Below are 13,814 nucleotides of genomic sequence, written 5' to 3' on the forward strand. Positions count from 1 at the left end.
CATGGCGTAGGCGACAGGTTGGCCACGCAAACGATCTTGTATCAGTTTCGGGCAAGCAGATCAGTCTGATGTCAGTATCGCATTGAATCTACGAGGACAAGATCGTGATCGTTATTAGTGGGCTGGACCGCGTGCCCTTCGCAACGCAGATGAGGAGCACTTATAGGAGAAGTGGGTATTGAGATGAGGGAGAGAATCCTGCCCGCTGAGGCGCTGGGACATAAGAGCGTAAAGTTGCTACGAGCCTTCTTGCAACTCCCCAGAACTTCGAGCCCTGAGCGCGCAGTGGCACATGGGGTTCATCTGGCATCGTATGTGTAAAGCGGCAACATTATACTGAGGGTGAAGTCACATCATATCCAGGATTCGCTGCCACGGGCCAGAGGAACGATATCATGCTCCAGGCTGTTTTCATCCAGGCAGCCCATCAAGGACAATGCCAGACAGGCACCGCAGCAGTCGCTCGCGCTCACCCTACCGCGATGCCCACTCCGACAATCGCCACCAATCTCACCATCGCTCGCGGTCTGCTCGCCAACACCACCACAAGCGCGCCCAGTCACCCGCACCCACCTCCCCGCGGTCAAAGCCTCTTCCTTACAATGCCCGTTATCTCTCCCGGCACGACCTGACAACCTACACCCCTCTCTTCGCACTATACCTTGACATCCAGAAAGGCATTATTCTCGAAGACTTGGAAGACAAAGAACTTAGAGGACGGTGGAAAAGCTTTGTCGGGAAATGGTAGGCATCACGTACAGTTCCCGTTGCCTGAATGGTGCTTTTGCAGGCTGGCTAACATGGCAGGAACCGTGGAGAGTTGGCTGAAGGATGGTATGATCCAAAGACACTAGAGAAGGCAAATACATCAGCCCAGAGCGATGCTACGGCGCAATCGGGGGTCGATCGGCCAGATGCGAGACCGTCGGGCCAGGAGCGAGATCCTCGAGACGATTACGACGGCGCCGACAATACTGCGTCGGATGACGACTATGGGCCTTCTCTGCCGACATCCACATCCATTGCGTCGTACAATGATCATGGTGGAGCTCGGAATCATGCCAACACGGTGTCAAAAGACCCGGGTCCCACGATCCCTTCTCTGACGGACCTTCGCGCCCGAGACGAGCATTCCCTCGAGGATGCCACCTCGGCGAAAAACCGATATATCGAAGGCATCCGCCAAGATCGCCAAATCGACAGGAAACAGCAGAAGGAGAGACTGGACGAGCTGGTACCGCGGGCCGAGGCTGGCACACGCGAACGGCAACTCGAAAAGAAACGCGAAAAGGCCGACTCCAACCGTGCGTTCGCCGCAGGTAAAGAAGCAGCCGGTGACGTAGACCTACGGGACTCAGATGTCATGGGCGACGAGGACAGTCTCGGCAACTTGAAGCGGATGAAGATGGAGAACCAGAGGAAGAAAAACGAGCGGGAAACGAGGAAGGAGGAGATTCTGCGGGCGAGACGTGCGGAGCTGGAGGCCCGGTTGCAGGCTGCGAAGGAACGGGAGGAGAAGACGATGAGTCTGTTCCGAGAGATTGCACGGCAACGGTTTGGCGGCGGCGGCGACAACAGAGACGGGTGACGAGGCCGGAAGCGGGTTTTCATTATAGAATATATATGAACAGATACAGAACTAGCTCGCATTGAGTGCTGCAACGGCCTCGGCACCATCGGCCTGTTGAGAAGGCACATTCGTGACCGGAACATTGGAGTTATGACTTGCAGCCGCAGGACTGGGCCCGTTGATATCCTTGGCCTTGTTTGCGGCCGCCATCTGCCAGGCCGGAATGGCTGCTTTGTTGCCTGAGCTGCCGAATGAAGTGGTTGACGCTGGCCTGGTAGTTGACACTGACGAGGATGTAGGGACTGCTGACGCTGAAGCGGTGTAGCTCGGTGTAGGCCTAGGCGGGTTGCCAGCACTGTTTCCTGTGGCATTCTCGGTGGTCGATGTCGCGGCTGCGCCGGTCGAAGCTGACGCACCCGGTCCTGGAAATGTGCCTGGCTGAGTCCTTGCGATTCCCTGTCCTGCAGGACTGAAGGAGGCGCTTCCGAGCCGATTACCCATGAGCGCTTTCAGACTGGCCAACTCAGTGCTCAGCTCCTTGAGCTGTCTTTCGCTTGCATCTCTAACGCTATCAATGGATCGAGGCAGGCTGTCCTTCATGGTTCTTATCTCCGTTTCCATTCTGCGGGCATCGTCCTCACGGCGCATATTGGCGGCTTTCAATTCCGCGACAATGGTTTCAATGTCGGTGATTGCGGTGTCGAGGCGCTGAGTACGGGCTTCTTCGGCATCTTTCAGAGCAGCGGTATCTGAGGATAGTGTGTCCAGCAAGGCGAATGCTTTGTTGAATTGCTCGTCGATTGCGGCCTTATCTTGTTCCAACTGGGGTGGTGTTGGCGGCGCTATTAATGGTTTGATGTATCTCTGAGCCAGGGTGTACAATCCGTAGCTGGCTCCACCAACTACGGTCGCCATAATGAACCAGTCTCGCCAGTCTCGTCGAGGCGGTTCCGGCGGCGGAGGCTGCTGCCATTCTCCGTAGGGGTTGTATGGGTATGGGTAGCGCGGGCCTGGGGGTCCCCGTGCAGGAGCAGGATAGTAGGGTGCATTTTGCGGAGGTGGAAGCTGCTGGCCCGCATCTCCGGCGACCCGAGCCAGCGAAAGATCAATCTCTTCCTGTGTGAGGTTTTTGGATTTGAGGAATTCGATTCGCTTTTCGACTGGAGCTGAGGCAACGGACGGGTCCTGCAGGAACACCACGGCCGAGGCGACCAAGTCTTCGCGGGGTGCCATATTGGCGCAAGTCAGTCGAGAAACCGGGCTTATTCAGCGCCCATTCTAACTTCTGCCCTACGCAACAGAACAGAAGAGGGGATTATGAGAGATGGAAATGGCTGCTGGAAGTGGTTGATAGATGAGACCAGCCATCCATTTGTCAATGAGTTGAGCCTCGGTGTGCGCTTCGAGTGCCTTTGGTTGGCAGTACCAGCCACCAGTCCCAGATAGGCCTAGCGAACGCTTGCCCAGTGTGCTTCTGATCCGCCGTAGCACCAGCTGCCGTGGTTACGGCTCTCGCGATGGCTTTGTTTGGCCTCGCAAAAGACCGCGCCCTCAACCTCAGCCTGCGACTACAACTCATCGCAGAACCCTGACACCACCACCCTCGCCTCGCAGCCATCATGTCGCAGCCGCCTGGTCTCTTCAGTGTCCGTCGCCCGCGCGAGACTCTCGGAAATATCACGAATCTCTCAGCCATCCCTCAGCCGGCTTCCACCGTCAAGCGGGCTTCCTCAAGCGCCGAATTTCACACCGCGCAGCATGTCCGGTCGACCTCAATCAACCACAGCATTCAGCGTCCTGCGCAGCCTGTGTTCCATCGATCATCCTCCGGAGGGAACTTGGCAGATATGGGCATGTCAACAGCACGGAGATCTACTTCAGTCAACATATTCGCTAATCAACATACTGGCCGGCAAAGTCTTGCGCCAAACCAGTTATTTGGCTCACAAACACCGGCGTCTCAGAGTCTGCAGAGGAGAAGCAGCATCTTCTCCCGTCCTGCCGGCCATGCGCCGGCCGTGCACCAGTCATTCTTCTCGCAACCACCGCCAGCTGCCGGCGCTCCGAAGGACCCCCGACCTCTCCGGGATGGCTCGTACAGGGCGCGTCTCAGTCAAGAACTGCTTGATTACCTGACTCAGAACAATTTCGAGCTCGAAATGAAGCACTCGTTAACCCAGAATTCAGTCAAATCACCAACACAGAAGGATTTCACGTTCATGTTCCAGTGGTTGTACAGACGAATTGACCCAGGCTACAAATTCCAGAAGAGCATAGATGTCGAGGTTCCGCCCATCATGAAGCAGCTCAGATACCCCTATGAACGAGACATTACGAAGTCTCATCTGGTCGCTGTAGGAGGACAGAACTGGCCCCGCTTCCTGGGTCTGCTGCATTGGATGATGCAGCTCGCTCAGATGTTAGACAACTTCACACGGGGCGCATACGATGATGCATGTGCCGAGGCCGGCGTTGACGTGGCCAGCGATCGCATAGTATTCCGCTTCCTGTTCGGCGCCTATCAAGACTGGCTCCAGATGGGGCCCGAGGACGATGAGGAAAGCGAGGATGCCGCGCTGCAGCCGCATATTCAGGCTCTAAACGAAGAGTTTGAACGCGCCAATGCCAAGCACGCCGAAGAGTTGAAACTTTTCGAAGCAGAACATGAAGCCTTGAAAGCACAAGTCGACGAATTCGAGCGAAATGCACCCGACATTGCGAAATTGGATAAGCACTTCAAGATTCTGGAAGATGACAAAAAGAAGTTCGAAGAGTATAATGCCAATGTGCAAGCCAAGATCGAAAAGTACGACTCACGCATAAAAATCCTCGACGTGGAAATTCAGAAAGTCGAAGCAGACCTGGCCGTCGTCGAGCAAGAACGCCAGGCGCTGCAACATAGCGTGGACCGACAGGGATTGAACATCCAAGACATCGACCGGATGAACACCGAACGCGAACGACTCGCCAAATCCCACGAAGACGCACTCGTCACTCTCGACGAAGTGAACAAAAGAGTCCTGGAAAAGGAGACCGAAACGGCCCGCAAACTCGAAGAGCTCGAGGCAACCATCAAACGCTACAACAGCTTGGGCTATCAGATGTCGGTGATCCCATCGACAGCAGTCAACGCGAAAGGCCAGGACTACGAACTCAGCCTCAATCTCTCGTCGGACAATTTCTCATCTTCAACTTCCCAACCTCGCCGCAGTCGCGCATCGCCAGTGGAATCCGATCGCCTCCTCGCCGACACCAACACGGGCTATTCTCCCTCCCATCTCCTGAACCTTGACCTTCGGGGCACCGTTCGCAACGCGTTCATATCTCTGCGCAAGGAAATCAACGAGCGCAGAAAAGCCCTGTCGGAGTCAGATCTCAACGCGCGGGACTTCTTGGACAACATTTCCGAAGCGCTCCATGAGAAGAACACCGAAATTGACAACTTGAATTACCGGGTCAACGAGGCTGGGAGGTTGTATGGCGTGCTCAAGGAGAACGGGACGACGCAGCACACGCAGCAGACCAGCGCGATTGAGAAGCTCGAGAAGGAACTGAGCCGCATGAGAGAAGGGTTGGCCCGGGGTGTTGTGGAGCTGGAGCAGAGGGAGATGGAAGTTCATATTGCATACGAGTATATGCGGGAGGAAAGTGCACGGGTGCGGGAGGAGCTGCACGGCGGCATCGAGCGGCTACTGGAGGATGTGATTCGGTTCAAGGTCCACGTGCAGAAAGGGTTGGAGGAGTTTGAGGGCTGGGTAGGGGAAGAGGTCGAGGTAGAGTTGCTGGGTGACGAGTTGGACAACATGACGCTGGAGGCCCAGGAAGGGCCGGCAAAGAAGGAAGACGTGTTTTGAGCCGGCAAGCAGCGATGTGCTTGCTTGCTTGCTTGCTTGCTTGGATTGATGACGGTGTTGGCATACAGTATTGGATACGGTGGATGAGCCTCTGCACTTTAATGACATACACGAACGATTGTGACGCTCCCAAGTATGCGACTCACTCCCGCCTCCACGCTCAGTCAAATCTGCAAGGCTCTACGTCTGACTTGAGTATTGAGTCCTGAGCCCATACCGAGATGGACTGACTCGGGCTAGGGAGAAGGCTTCTTACTGCACAGTGCAAGCTCAGTCGAGTCAGGTACATACATACCACCCGTGCCGTCGCCGTAGCCGTAGCCGTGACCGTAGCCGTAGCCGTAACATTGAAAGGCACACTGCCTACGGAGCACCGTATGTAGTATGTAGTATGTAGTATTTAGTATGCCGTATGCCGTTTGAGGGAGAAGAAAGAAGATTGGCTGCGTCCCTGCCCCTTTTTATGAAATCTAGCTGCGGCAACAGTGTCTCGGTATGTACCTTATGTACAGTACCTACCTTGGGTACAGTAGTGAGTCTCTCATACGTACGGTTCCGGAGTCCCTTCAACACGGGACACCGGTACTAGGTACAGTACCTCAGGTATGTATGTACCTACTGTAGGTAGGTAGAAACTGGACGTACAGTCCCTTGCATGTATAGAGAGAGGCCCAGCCCGGCGCAACCGACAGGAGTGCAAGGAAAAGGACAATGCGGGCAAAGGTGCGGAAAGTTATCAAGGCCATGCATTGATACAAACGGGGTACGTATGCCCAATGGTGTGCGACCGAACAAGCCTGTGAGTTACCCTAGGTAGGCAGCTTGCAGGAATGGGTACGGAATGCCTTAATGACAGGACATACTTCACTCAAGGGCAGTTGGAACTTCATCCGTTGATTCGTATGTTATCGTTCGTACCCATCACCGTTCCGTACGCCTCGCCGTATTGTCTCAGCAAGCGCAGGCAAAGGAAAGAGAACATAGGTATAGTTCAGTACCTAGTAAATGCAAGTGTCCTCGTGTATCAATCAATGCATCGTATCGTGACAATAGCACTGGGCCTGCCCCCCAAACATGCCGCAGTCCATGTAAAGCTCTCTTGTGCTCACTCACTACAAAGAGCAACGCACAATCCAGACGCACCAGAGTTCAAGGACTCCATCACCCATTGCAACACACCCTCCCAACGACCAGGCACCGTGACGGTAAGAGTGAGATGAGAGAGCGTGGCGGGCTCTAATCATCCCTCATCGCGTCACGGCACTCCTGTCACGCTGTCACCTCCACCAGCGCAATATAGCTGCATCCTATGCACCGACTCTCACCTGACTGTTGTTGTCCTGCTGTTCCCTCAGCAGGGTCTCTTCGTCGGGCAAGTTCTCAATCTGCCTGACCAGGAAACTCTTCTCGTCCAGAAACTGGTCATCATCGGTGCGACCCTCCAGGAAGGTGGGCAAGAATTTCAACAATCTCGCACGGTTCCGCACCAGGATGCGCTTAACTTCGTCACTCTTGTTGGGGTTCGCGACGAAGACCTTGAACACGTGGAACGCCTCGTACTGGACCATTTTTCGATCGTCCTTGAGTAACGTCATGGTGAGTTTGAGGTGGTCGGCCGAGGACACGAATTGAGTCATGATGGTGTAGTTGGATCGATGGAGGAGCAACTCGCCGAGGAGTTTGATAGACTGCCGCTTTGTGACGTAGGAAGGAGAGAGGAGCAGGGTCGGGTTATAGTGTTGGGTGAAGAAGAGGCTGTAGTTTGTCGTGAGATACTGCGAGACCAGCTGTTTGTGTTTGGTGAGGATCTCCTGCACTGGGTGGTCAGTTGTGGCCGAATGCCGCTGATGGACGAGGTGGTAACATACCCTGAACGTCGTAAAGGCGTCGGCGCTGACTTCAAAACTGCCCTTGTTGATCCAGTCGAAGAAGCTCCAGAACACGCCGGTGCCTGACTGTTTGCGGCTCACGTCCACATCTTTCAGCTGGACCGCCTTTTCTCCTGGCTGTGACTCGTCGTATAAGATGACTGCGGCGATTGTCTCATGTGCCAGTGCTTGTCGTAGGATCGTCCCGCAGGGCATTGCAGACTGGGGGAACTCGTAACCGCGACATAGCTCGACGATGATCTCTGGTCTCTGAGACACCAGGTATGTGACCGCTGACGGTTCCTGGCCGCCAGACTGTGGTGAGGATGGGGTCGAGGAGGTCTTGTAGCGAAGGATGTGCGAGAAGATGATTTGAGCGTCTTTCCGCGCTTCGAAGGGTAGCAACCGAATCGACCGCACCAGTTCAAACAGGATGTCTTCTTGGATGATGCACTGCACGAGCTGGTGTACCTGTTCGGGGCTGCATTCGACTTCTGCACCGGCGGCGCCATTAGTGTCATGGATGGACATGCGACCGACAGAGGCTGGTTCGAACCTGGTGTTCCCTGGACAATCAACTTCATCTGCGACATATGTTTCGCGACATCTTCTTCAATCTGCAGGGGCACGTCAATCTCGAGTTCGTGCGCACATGTTCCAGAAAAGTCCCCTCCTCACCTTTGGGCTTGGATTGGGCTCGTGCAGTTTGACGAGGAGATCCTTTAATGACCTGGCGATTTCCGCAGGCTGTTTCTGTCGCCCTCGACCGCCGAACAGGAAGGCCATGCTGATATCTATAGGGCATCAAGCATGCATGAGCCGGAACGTGGACCATGTAACTGACGGTAACGTCGCCAGCGTTTTGATATGCATCCCTGTCACAGTCACTGTCACTGCCACCTGCGCGACTCGGTCGCTTGCCTCGGCGTTTGAATTGACCGATTGTTGACAAGGCTGTGATCGCCCCAGGCAACGGGTTCAGCCTTGCGATAAGATAAGATTCCGGACTTTTCACCTGCAACTCAGGTACCAACCAATTCAGTCTCGCTACGCGCAAGTGCCGAATGCATTTTCAAATCATTATGGTCTAGAATTTGTGTGTGTGTGGGTGTGTGTGTGTGATTAATGCTGATCCAAGATACGAGTACCGTCTCATGCTTCCTGACGTCGCCGCCTCAGAGATCGAATGATGGCTTGCCACCATCCTTCCAACCACCACCAAGCTACTCTTGCACACCACGCGACTTGTCGCCCATTCGCGCACAACTTGCCCATCACACTGCCCTCGTACCGCTGCTTGGCCAGTTCCGTCTCCCTGACCCTAGGGCAAACCTCTTCCCCGGTGACCAGGCAGGCTTTGCTCCCCGAAGGCCGGATCCTCTCCGACGCCTTGACTAGGACGTGCGCGTTCTGCATGGCCCCGCCGTCCATGTCCAAAGCAGCGATGGCAGGGTTCTCGGACGTCTTCTTCCCGTCGGCCCTGTCCCGGTCGTAGTCGAGGCATTCCAAGTGCCGCCTCCTGCGCCTCAAGATTGTCTTGACCTCGGCGTTTGCGACGAACAGGGCGTCCGATCTGAAAGACAGCTTCGTGCTCATCGGCACGGGGAGGCGTTGTGCGTGCCGGCTCTGGACCCAGTGAACGCGCGCTCTGACGTGGAGCTTGGGAGTCACCAGGTCGGAGAAGTATTTGTCCGTGAGCTTGAGCGACAAGAGGTCCGGGTAAGTCAGATGCGAGGCAATCATGTGATGGAGCTCTGGTGGTAGTGAGGCGAGGGTGGCCCTCCGGCCGCCGTGGCTCTGTATGCCGGCCTCGTCCGATGAAGCGGGTGCTGGAGGCTCGTCGTCGTTGTATTTCTGAAACCATCCCGGGGAAATTGAGGATAGCAATCCACGTAGGAGGGGATTGTCCGTAGCAGCCTGCATTCTCGCGGTTGGTTTGGAATTATCTTACGCTGTTTCACTCCTCGTGGTAGCAGGTAGCAGCTAGGTTGCGAGAGGATCATCCCGACCAAGTCACCGTCAGATACCTAGATTATATACTGGATCCATTTACTCAACGGTAACTTAACACGTCTGCCTGGCAAGGCTGAATGAATCGTGCCCTTCTGCCCAGCCATGGAATCAGTGCCGGATCTCGACATGTTGGCCTCTTCTTTTCAGGGCACGGAGTTCTGTAAACAGTCATAATCCTCAAGGTCAAGCAGCTATTCCACTAGGGGCGCTACCACACACCAGGTTTAAAAGCCAGATAAGGCGTACGCGCCAGTAAAGCCACAGACCTACTTTTTGCACAATTCAAAAACACGGCTGAGTTACTTAGTGATGGAAGGCAGGATCGATTGAGCATCGCCTTGCCACATCTGCGGCTTTGATTGGGCCTAGAGCCCGTGCGTTGGAGTGGAGATGGATCCGCGCTTTCTCTAAGAATTGCACAGCCCATTCGTGCGAACTGTCAACAACGGTCAGAACCAGGTTCTGTTTCTCCGGTGCCTGAGCTTTTCCAGAAGGAGCAGCATGGTTCCCATCATCATTAGGACGAACCAACATGCGGGCTATGCGCGGTAGGCCACACAGGGGGCACAGGCCACACTACCTTGGAAGCCTGGAGCGACGGATTCATGTCTAAAACAGTTTTCGTGACGACGAGGGTTTAATTAGAGCCAAACGACACCTCAGAACCAAGGCATTGCAGCTGCACGAGCAGTAGACTTCCTCGGAAGAATCCCTTGAAGAAGTGCTCAACGACAAAGGGGGGCATTGTCAGAGGAAACACACGAGTCTGTTGACTGCAAGCCAGACTATGTACTTCCGCTTAAGTCTGCTAGATGAGGCTGGATTCAAACACGGATAGTCATTCTTGTGCCGCTTTCCATTTTCTTCTGGTGCAACAGCTATACTTCTCGATTTCGACAACCGCCTGTTTGACTTTCTTTCGTGCCTCTGCTGTTCCATCTGCATTACGGCTTCCACCTGAATCCAGGATCTGCGAATCTCGGTCAGCATGCGCGAATGGGAGGAACAGAATAATAGTGGCGGCGCAGGTGTTCACCGCGGCAGGGAAGAACTCACGCTTCCAGTCCAGGTCCTGGACTTGTTTCAACGACAACCCATCCAGCTCGCTGTCAATATCCTTGCCGTCCCTGCGCTTGTTGTCCGCCATCATCCAGAACAACAGCAGAAAAGAACAGAGCAAGATGGTCGAGCTGGTGGCCAAATTCAATCCGTTGCCGATGTGGTAATCCGGACCGTCGAAAGGCAAGAAACTCCAGGTCGAGATGAGGCCGCCGACGTTCCCAAACATGACATTCACGCCAATCGCGGCGGAGCGGGCGGTGTCGCTGACCACGTTGGCCGAGACTTGTGCGTTGCAGAGTGCACCGTAGGGGAACGCACCCGCCGCGATCAGGAATGTGGCGCCATAGCGGACACGCGGGTTGGAGGACGCCAAAAACATGATGTAGCCCACCATCATCATCGGCGTCGACAGGATGAAGAAGATGATGCGTCTATCGAAGCGCCACGAGAGGAAGGGGAGGAGGAGCACGAAGAATGCTCCGACGATATAGGGTGGCACAGTGTGCAGTTGTTGTGACACGACCGAATTGTTCGGATAGATGGTCTTGACAATCGTGGGTGCGAAGAAGGCAAGGCCTTGCACGGTGATGTTGTCGAGCAGGAAGATGAATGATGTTGAGAGCGTGACAGGGCTGATGATGCCGCGGATGATTTTGGGCGTGTCAATCTTGTCAATCACCTCCGAGGTCGCGACACGCTCCGACTTGACTCGCGCGATTGCAAGGTCCTTCTCTTCTTGAGTGAGCCAGCGAGCGGTTTCTGGGCGGTCCGTCAAGGTGAAAAAGCTGATGACCGCGAGCCCGCAGGTGATGATGCCTTCAATGGCGAAGATCATTCTCCATTGGTGCAGACCGCCGAAGTGGTCGAGCTTGAGGATGGCGGACGCCAGAAGACCTCCGAATGCGCCCGCCAGGGGTGCCATGACGATGTAGAGCGACAAGCGGAAGGCCAGTTCGCTGCGGCGGTACCATCGTGACATGTAATAAGCGATTCCCGGGAGCATACCGGCTTCGGCCAACCCTCTGGAGCAGTATTAGCGGAGAAGATCGGGGGTAATGATGTCTCATCAGTAGTGGTCCTTACAGCAGAAAGCGGACACCGCAGGCCGCCCCCAGGTGGTGTACAAAAGCCGTACACACTGAAAAGATGCCGAATGCGAGTGAAGTGGCCGGGATGAACCAGCCGGGGCCCATCCATTTGCAGGCCATATTGCAGGGCAGCTCGAAGATGATATAGCTGACGTAAAAGACGGAGAGCAGAGTGTTGTAGTCATAGCCTTTCAGGTTGAGATCTTTCTCCAGGCCGGCGAGTCTGGCGTTGCCTGTCGCACCGCATGTTATTGTCTGTCCGTAAGATCGGAATGCTTGATCTGGGAAGACTCACCAATGTTGGCCCGGTCAATGAAGCAAAAGAGGTACAACAGAGCAACGCTGTTGTCAAGTTAGCATTCAAGAGCTGCGTCGGAGAACCGAGCAATGGAGATCTTGCGCGAAGACTCACGTGGGGACGACGTAGAGGTCGATCTTCCATCGAAGCTTCCGTTCGGCCTCTGGATCGAAGGTGACGAGAGAATGGCCGTATCTGATGGATGCGTTAATTCGCAGCTCTCCCACAGCCGCGCCTTCACTTGACTTACTTGTCAGTGGCGACGTGGCCTCGCTCAGCGGCTTCATGAAAGTTCTCAGTATGTATTGCCGCTTGTTTTTCGATGGCCACCTCATCCTGGAGCGACTGTCGAGCGGCGGGGTTGACTTGACGCTCCTCGACGTTGTGATCCCTTGACGCCATCGTGAGCAGGGTGAGATGTGAGACAGGTGAGTTGCTTTGTGAGCGTTGTTGAGACAAATCTGTCAGAGAGAGAGGGGCCGCCGCTCGATCTAAGTAGTAGTCTGGTGCTACCACGGAGCCTCGGTGATCGTCAGGACCGTTCTGCTCGGTTGGCTGGTCTGGCTTCGAGGATGACACCCGCAGCGATAGCGATCCGCTGCTCAGCGATGAGTAACAGTAGCGGCTTGGCTCGTATCCCCGGATGTGTACCTGGTCGCGGGGACGAGGCTGTGGCGACCGGAAGCCTGGACCTGGTGGTGAAACCGGGCCATGGAAGCGGGACGTTGGTTTCGCGTGAGCGGGCGATCAGAGTCAGCGCATTGAGATTGGTGTCGATTGGTGCGGAAGAAAGGCGTGCAGTTCAGGTGACTGTGAGTACCCAGTGACTGGTGAGCGACTGGTGAGCGACTGGTGATTGACTGGTGAGTGATTGGTGAGTGACTCGTAAGTGACTGGTGGGCGGGCGACGGCGCAGCTGCGGTTGAACCTTTGCCCTGATTCCTGCTGGTGCCTGGTTGATTGTCCACCACACAGATCCGTCGTAAATACAGCAGACGTTATTCGTCTGAACTGTGTACGGAGTACACCACGCCAAAGTCTTTCCAGGCTCACATGAAATCACACGCCAAAGTCTATCCAGGCCCATGCAGCACTTGGGCTCCATTGCTTCGGAACGCTACCGCAATCGGCTGGTGCCCATCTCTCGCGACAAGTCAAGCAGTGTGCTAGCGGCGCCCAGACTCGACGTCGCAGCCACGTTTGACGCGGGACTTGAAGTCGGGAAGCAACAAAGGTCTGCGGGTTGCGGGGATGACTTCTTGGCCTTGCGGTCCCCCGCGTCCACCGATGGCCCAGCCTTCGGTCAACCCTTCAGTCAACCCTTCAGTCAGCTCTCGTGGAAGCTCGGTCCGGGAAGAATCAACAGGGAGAAGTCATCTCGATTAGAGTTGGAAGAAAAGCTCTTCTGCTCGGGCCCACCAGACAGAAACCAGTGCGCGCGCACACACACACCGACAAATCAGAATTCGTTCAGGAGGAAAGTGCTTCATCCGGACGTGCCACACGGTTACTGTGACCAGACCGGCGTGCCAGGAATCGGAATTACCGACCAGACCAATTGTGCCCAGAGCCAGCCAGAGTCAAGCCTGTGCCCTACCCCAGTAGTGCGGCCGCGTGCACCAAACCCACGGGCTACCCACGCGGGATCTTGCCCACATGCATGGCGTCAGCAACGGGAGCAAAACGCGGAGTGAGGGCGACATCCGAATGCTCCGAATGTCAGATCAAATACTAGGTACAGTGTGCAGTGTAGAGTGCTCGTCCTTTGGTATCCCCCTTTGATCAGGGATTGCTGGCACTTCGTTCGCGAGGACTTTACTTCCCTCGTCGCATTCCTCATTGTTCACGTGGCCGTGAATCTAGCCCCTAGCCTTCTATACTTTCTGTCCCTATTCCCAATAGTCCAGCTGAATCTGGTGTCGTGACAAGTGACAAGTTCATTAGATCCCTCAGAAGCCCGACAACTCCTCGCTGATAGAAAAAAATAACCAATACTCGAGCCACCTTGGTCGCTCTCTTTGACCTGGCCTCGTCCTGAATGGTGTTGTTCCCTGTCCGTCC

General features: G+C 55.2%; 6 protein-coding genes across 6 annotated transcripts; 2 read left to right on the top strand and 4 right to left on the bottom strand.

Annotated features, from left to right (window-relative positions):
• Nucleotides 1-436: 436 nt before the first annotated feature.
• Nucleotides 437-1,588, top strand: G647_02131 (uncharacterized protein; the record flags this gene model as incomplete). The annotated part of the gene is made up of 2 exons (XM_008726482.1): nt 437-744; nt 808-1,588. 2 exons carry the CDS (start codon nt 437-439, stop codon nt 1,586-1,588), a joined length of 1,089 nt encoding a protein of 362 aa, XP_008724704.1.
• Nucleotides 1,589-1,639: 51 nt separating this feature from the next.
• G647_02132 (uncharacterized protein) lies at nt 1,640-2,803 on the bottom strand (the record flags this gene model as incomplete). The annotated part of the gene is made up of 1 exon (XM_008726483.1): nt 1,640-2,803. The coding sequence occupies one exon, from the start codon at nt 2,801-2,803 to the stop codon at nt 1,640-1,642; it is 1,164 nt and encodes a 387-aa protein (XP_008724705.1).
• A 386-nt stretch (nt 2,804-3,189) lies between these two features.
• Nucleotides 3,190-5,424, top strand: G647_02133 (uncharacterized protein; the record flags this gene model as incomplete). Its single annotated transcript, XM_008726484.1, has 1 exon — nt 3,190-5,424. The coding sequence occupies one exon, from the start codon at nt 3,190-3,192 to the stop codon at nt 5,422-5,424; it is 2,235 nt and encodes a 744-aa protein (XP_008724706.1).
• A 1,307-nt stretch (nt 5,425-6,731) lies between these two features.
• G647_02134 (uncharacterized protein) lies at nt 6,732-8,078 on the bottom strand (the record flags this gene model as incomplete). Its single annotated transcript, XM_008726485.1, has 4 exons — nt 6,732-7,235; nt 7,293-7,786; nt 7,849-7,909; nt 7,971-8,078. 4 exons carry the CDS (start codon nt 8,076-8,078, stop codon nt 6,732-6,734), a joined length of 1,167 nt encoding a protein of 388 aa, XP_008724707.1.
• Nucleotides 8,079-8,444: 366 nt separating this feature from the next.
• On the bottom strand, nt 8,445-9,215 carry G647_02135 (uncharacterized protein; the record flags this gene model as incomplete). Its single annotated transcript, XM_008726486.1, has 1 exon — nt 8,445-9,215. The coding sequence occupies one exon, from the start codon at nt 9,213-9,215 to the stop codon at nt 8,445-8,447; it is 771 nt and encodes a 256-aa protein (XP_008724708.1).
• Nucleotides 9,216-10,143: 928 nt separating this feature from the next.
• On the bottom strand, nt 10,144-12,155 carry G647_02136 (uncharacterized protein; the record flags this gene model as incomplete). Its single annotated transcript, XM_008726487.1, has 5 exons — nt 10,144-11,389; nt 11,451-11,688; nt 11,751-11,797; nt 11,868-11,948; nt 12,004-12,155. The coding sequence occupies 5 exons, from the start codon at nt 12,153-12,155 to the stop codon at nt 10,144-10,146; spliced, it is 1,764 nt and encodes a 587-aa protein (XP_008724709.1).
• Nucleotides 12,156-13,814: the final 1,659 nt, after the last annotated feature.

Source organism: Cladophialophora carrionii, assembly GCF_000365165.1.
Source record: "Cladophialophora carrionii CBS 160.54 unplaced genomic scaffold supercont1.2, whole genome shotgun sequence".
Classification (NCBI taxonomy): domain Eukaryota; kingdom Fungi; phylum Ascomycota; class Eurotiomycetes; order Chaetothyriales; family Herpotrichiellaceae; genus Cladophialophora; species Cladophialophora carrionii.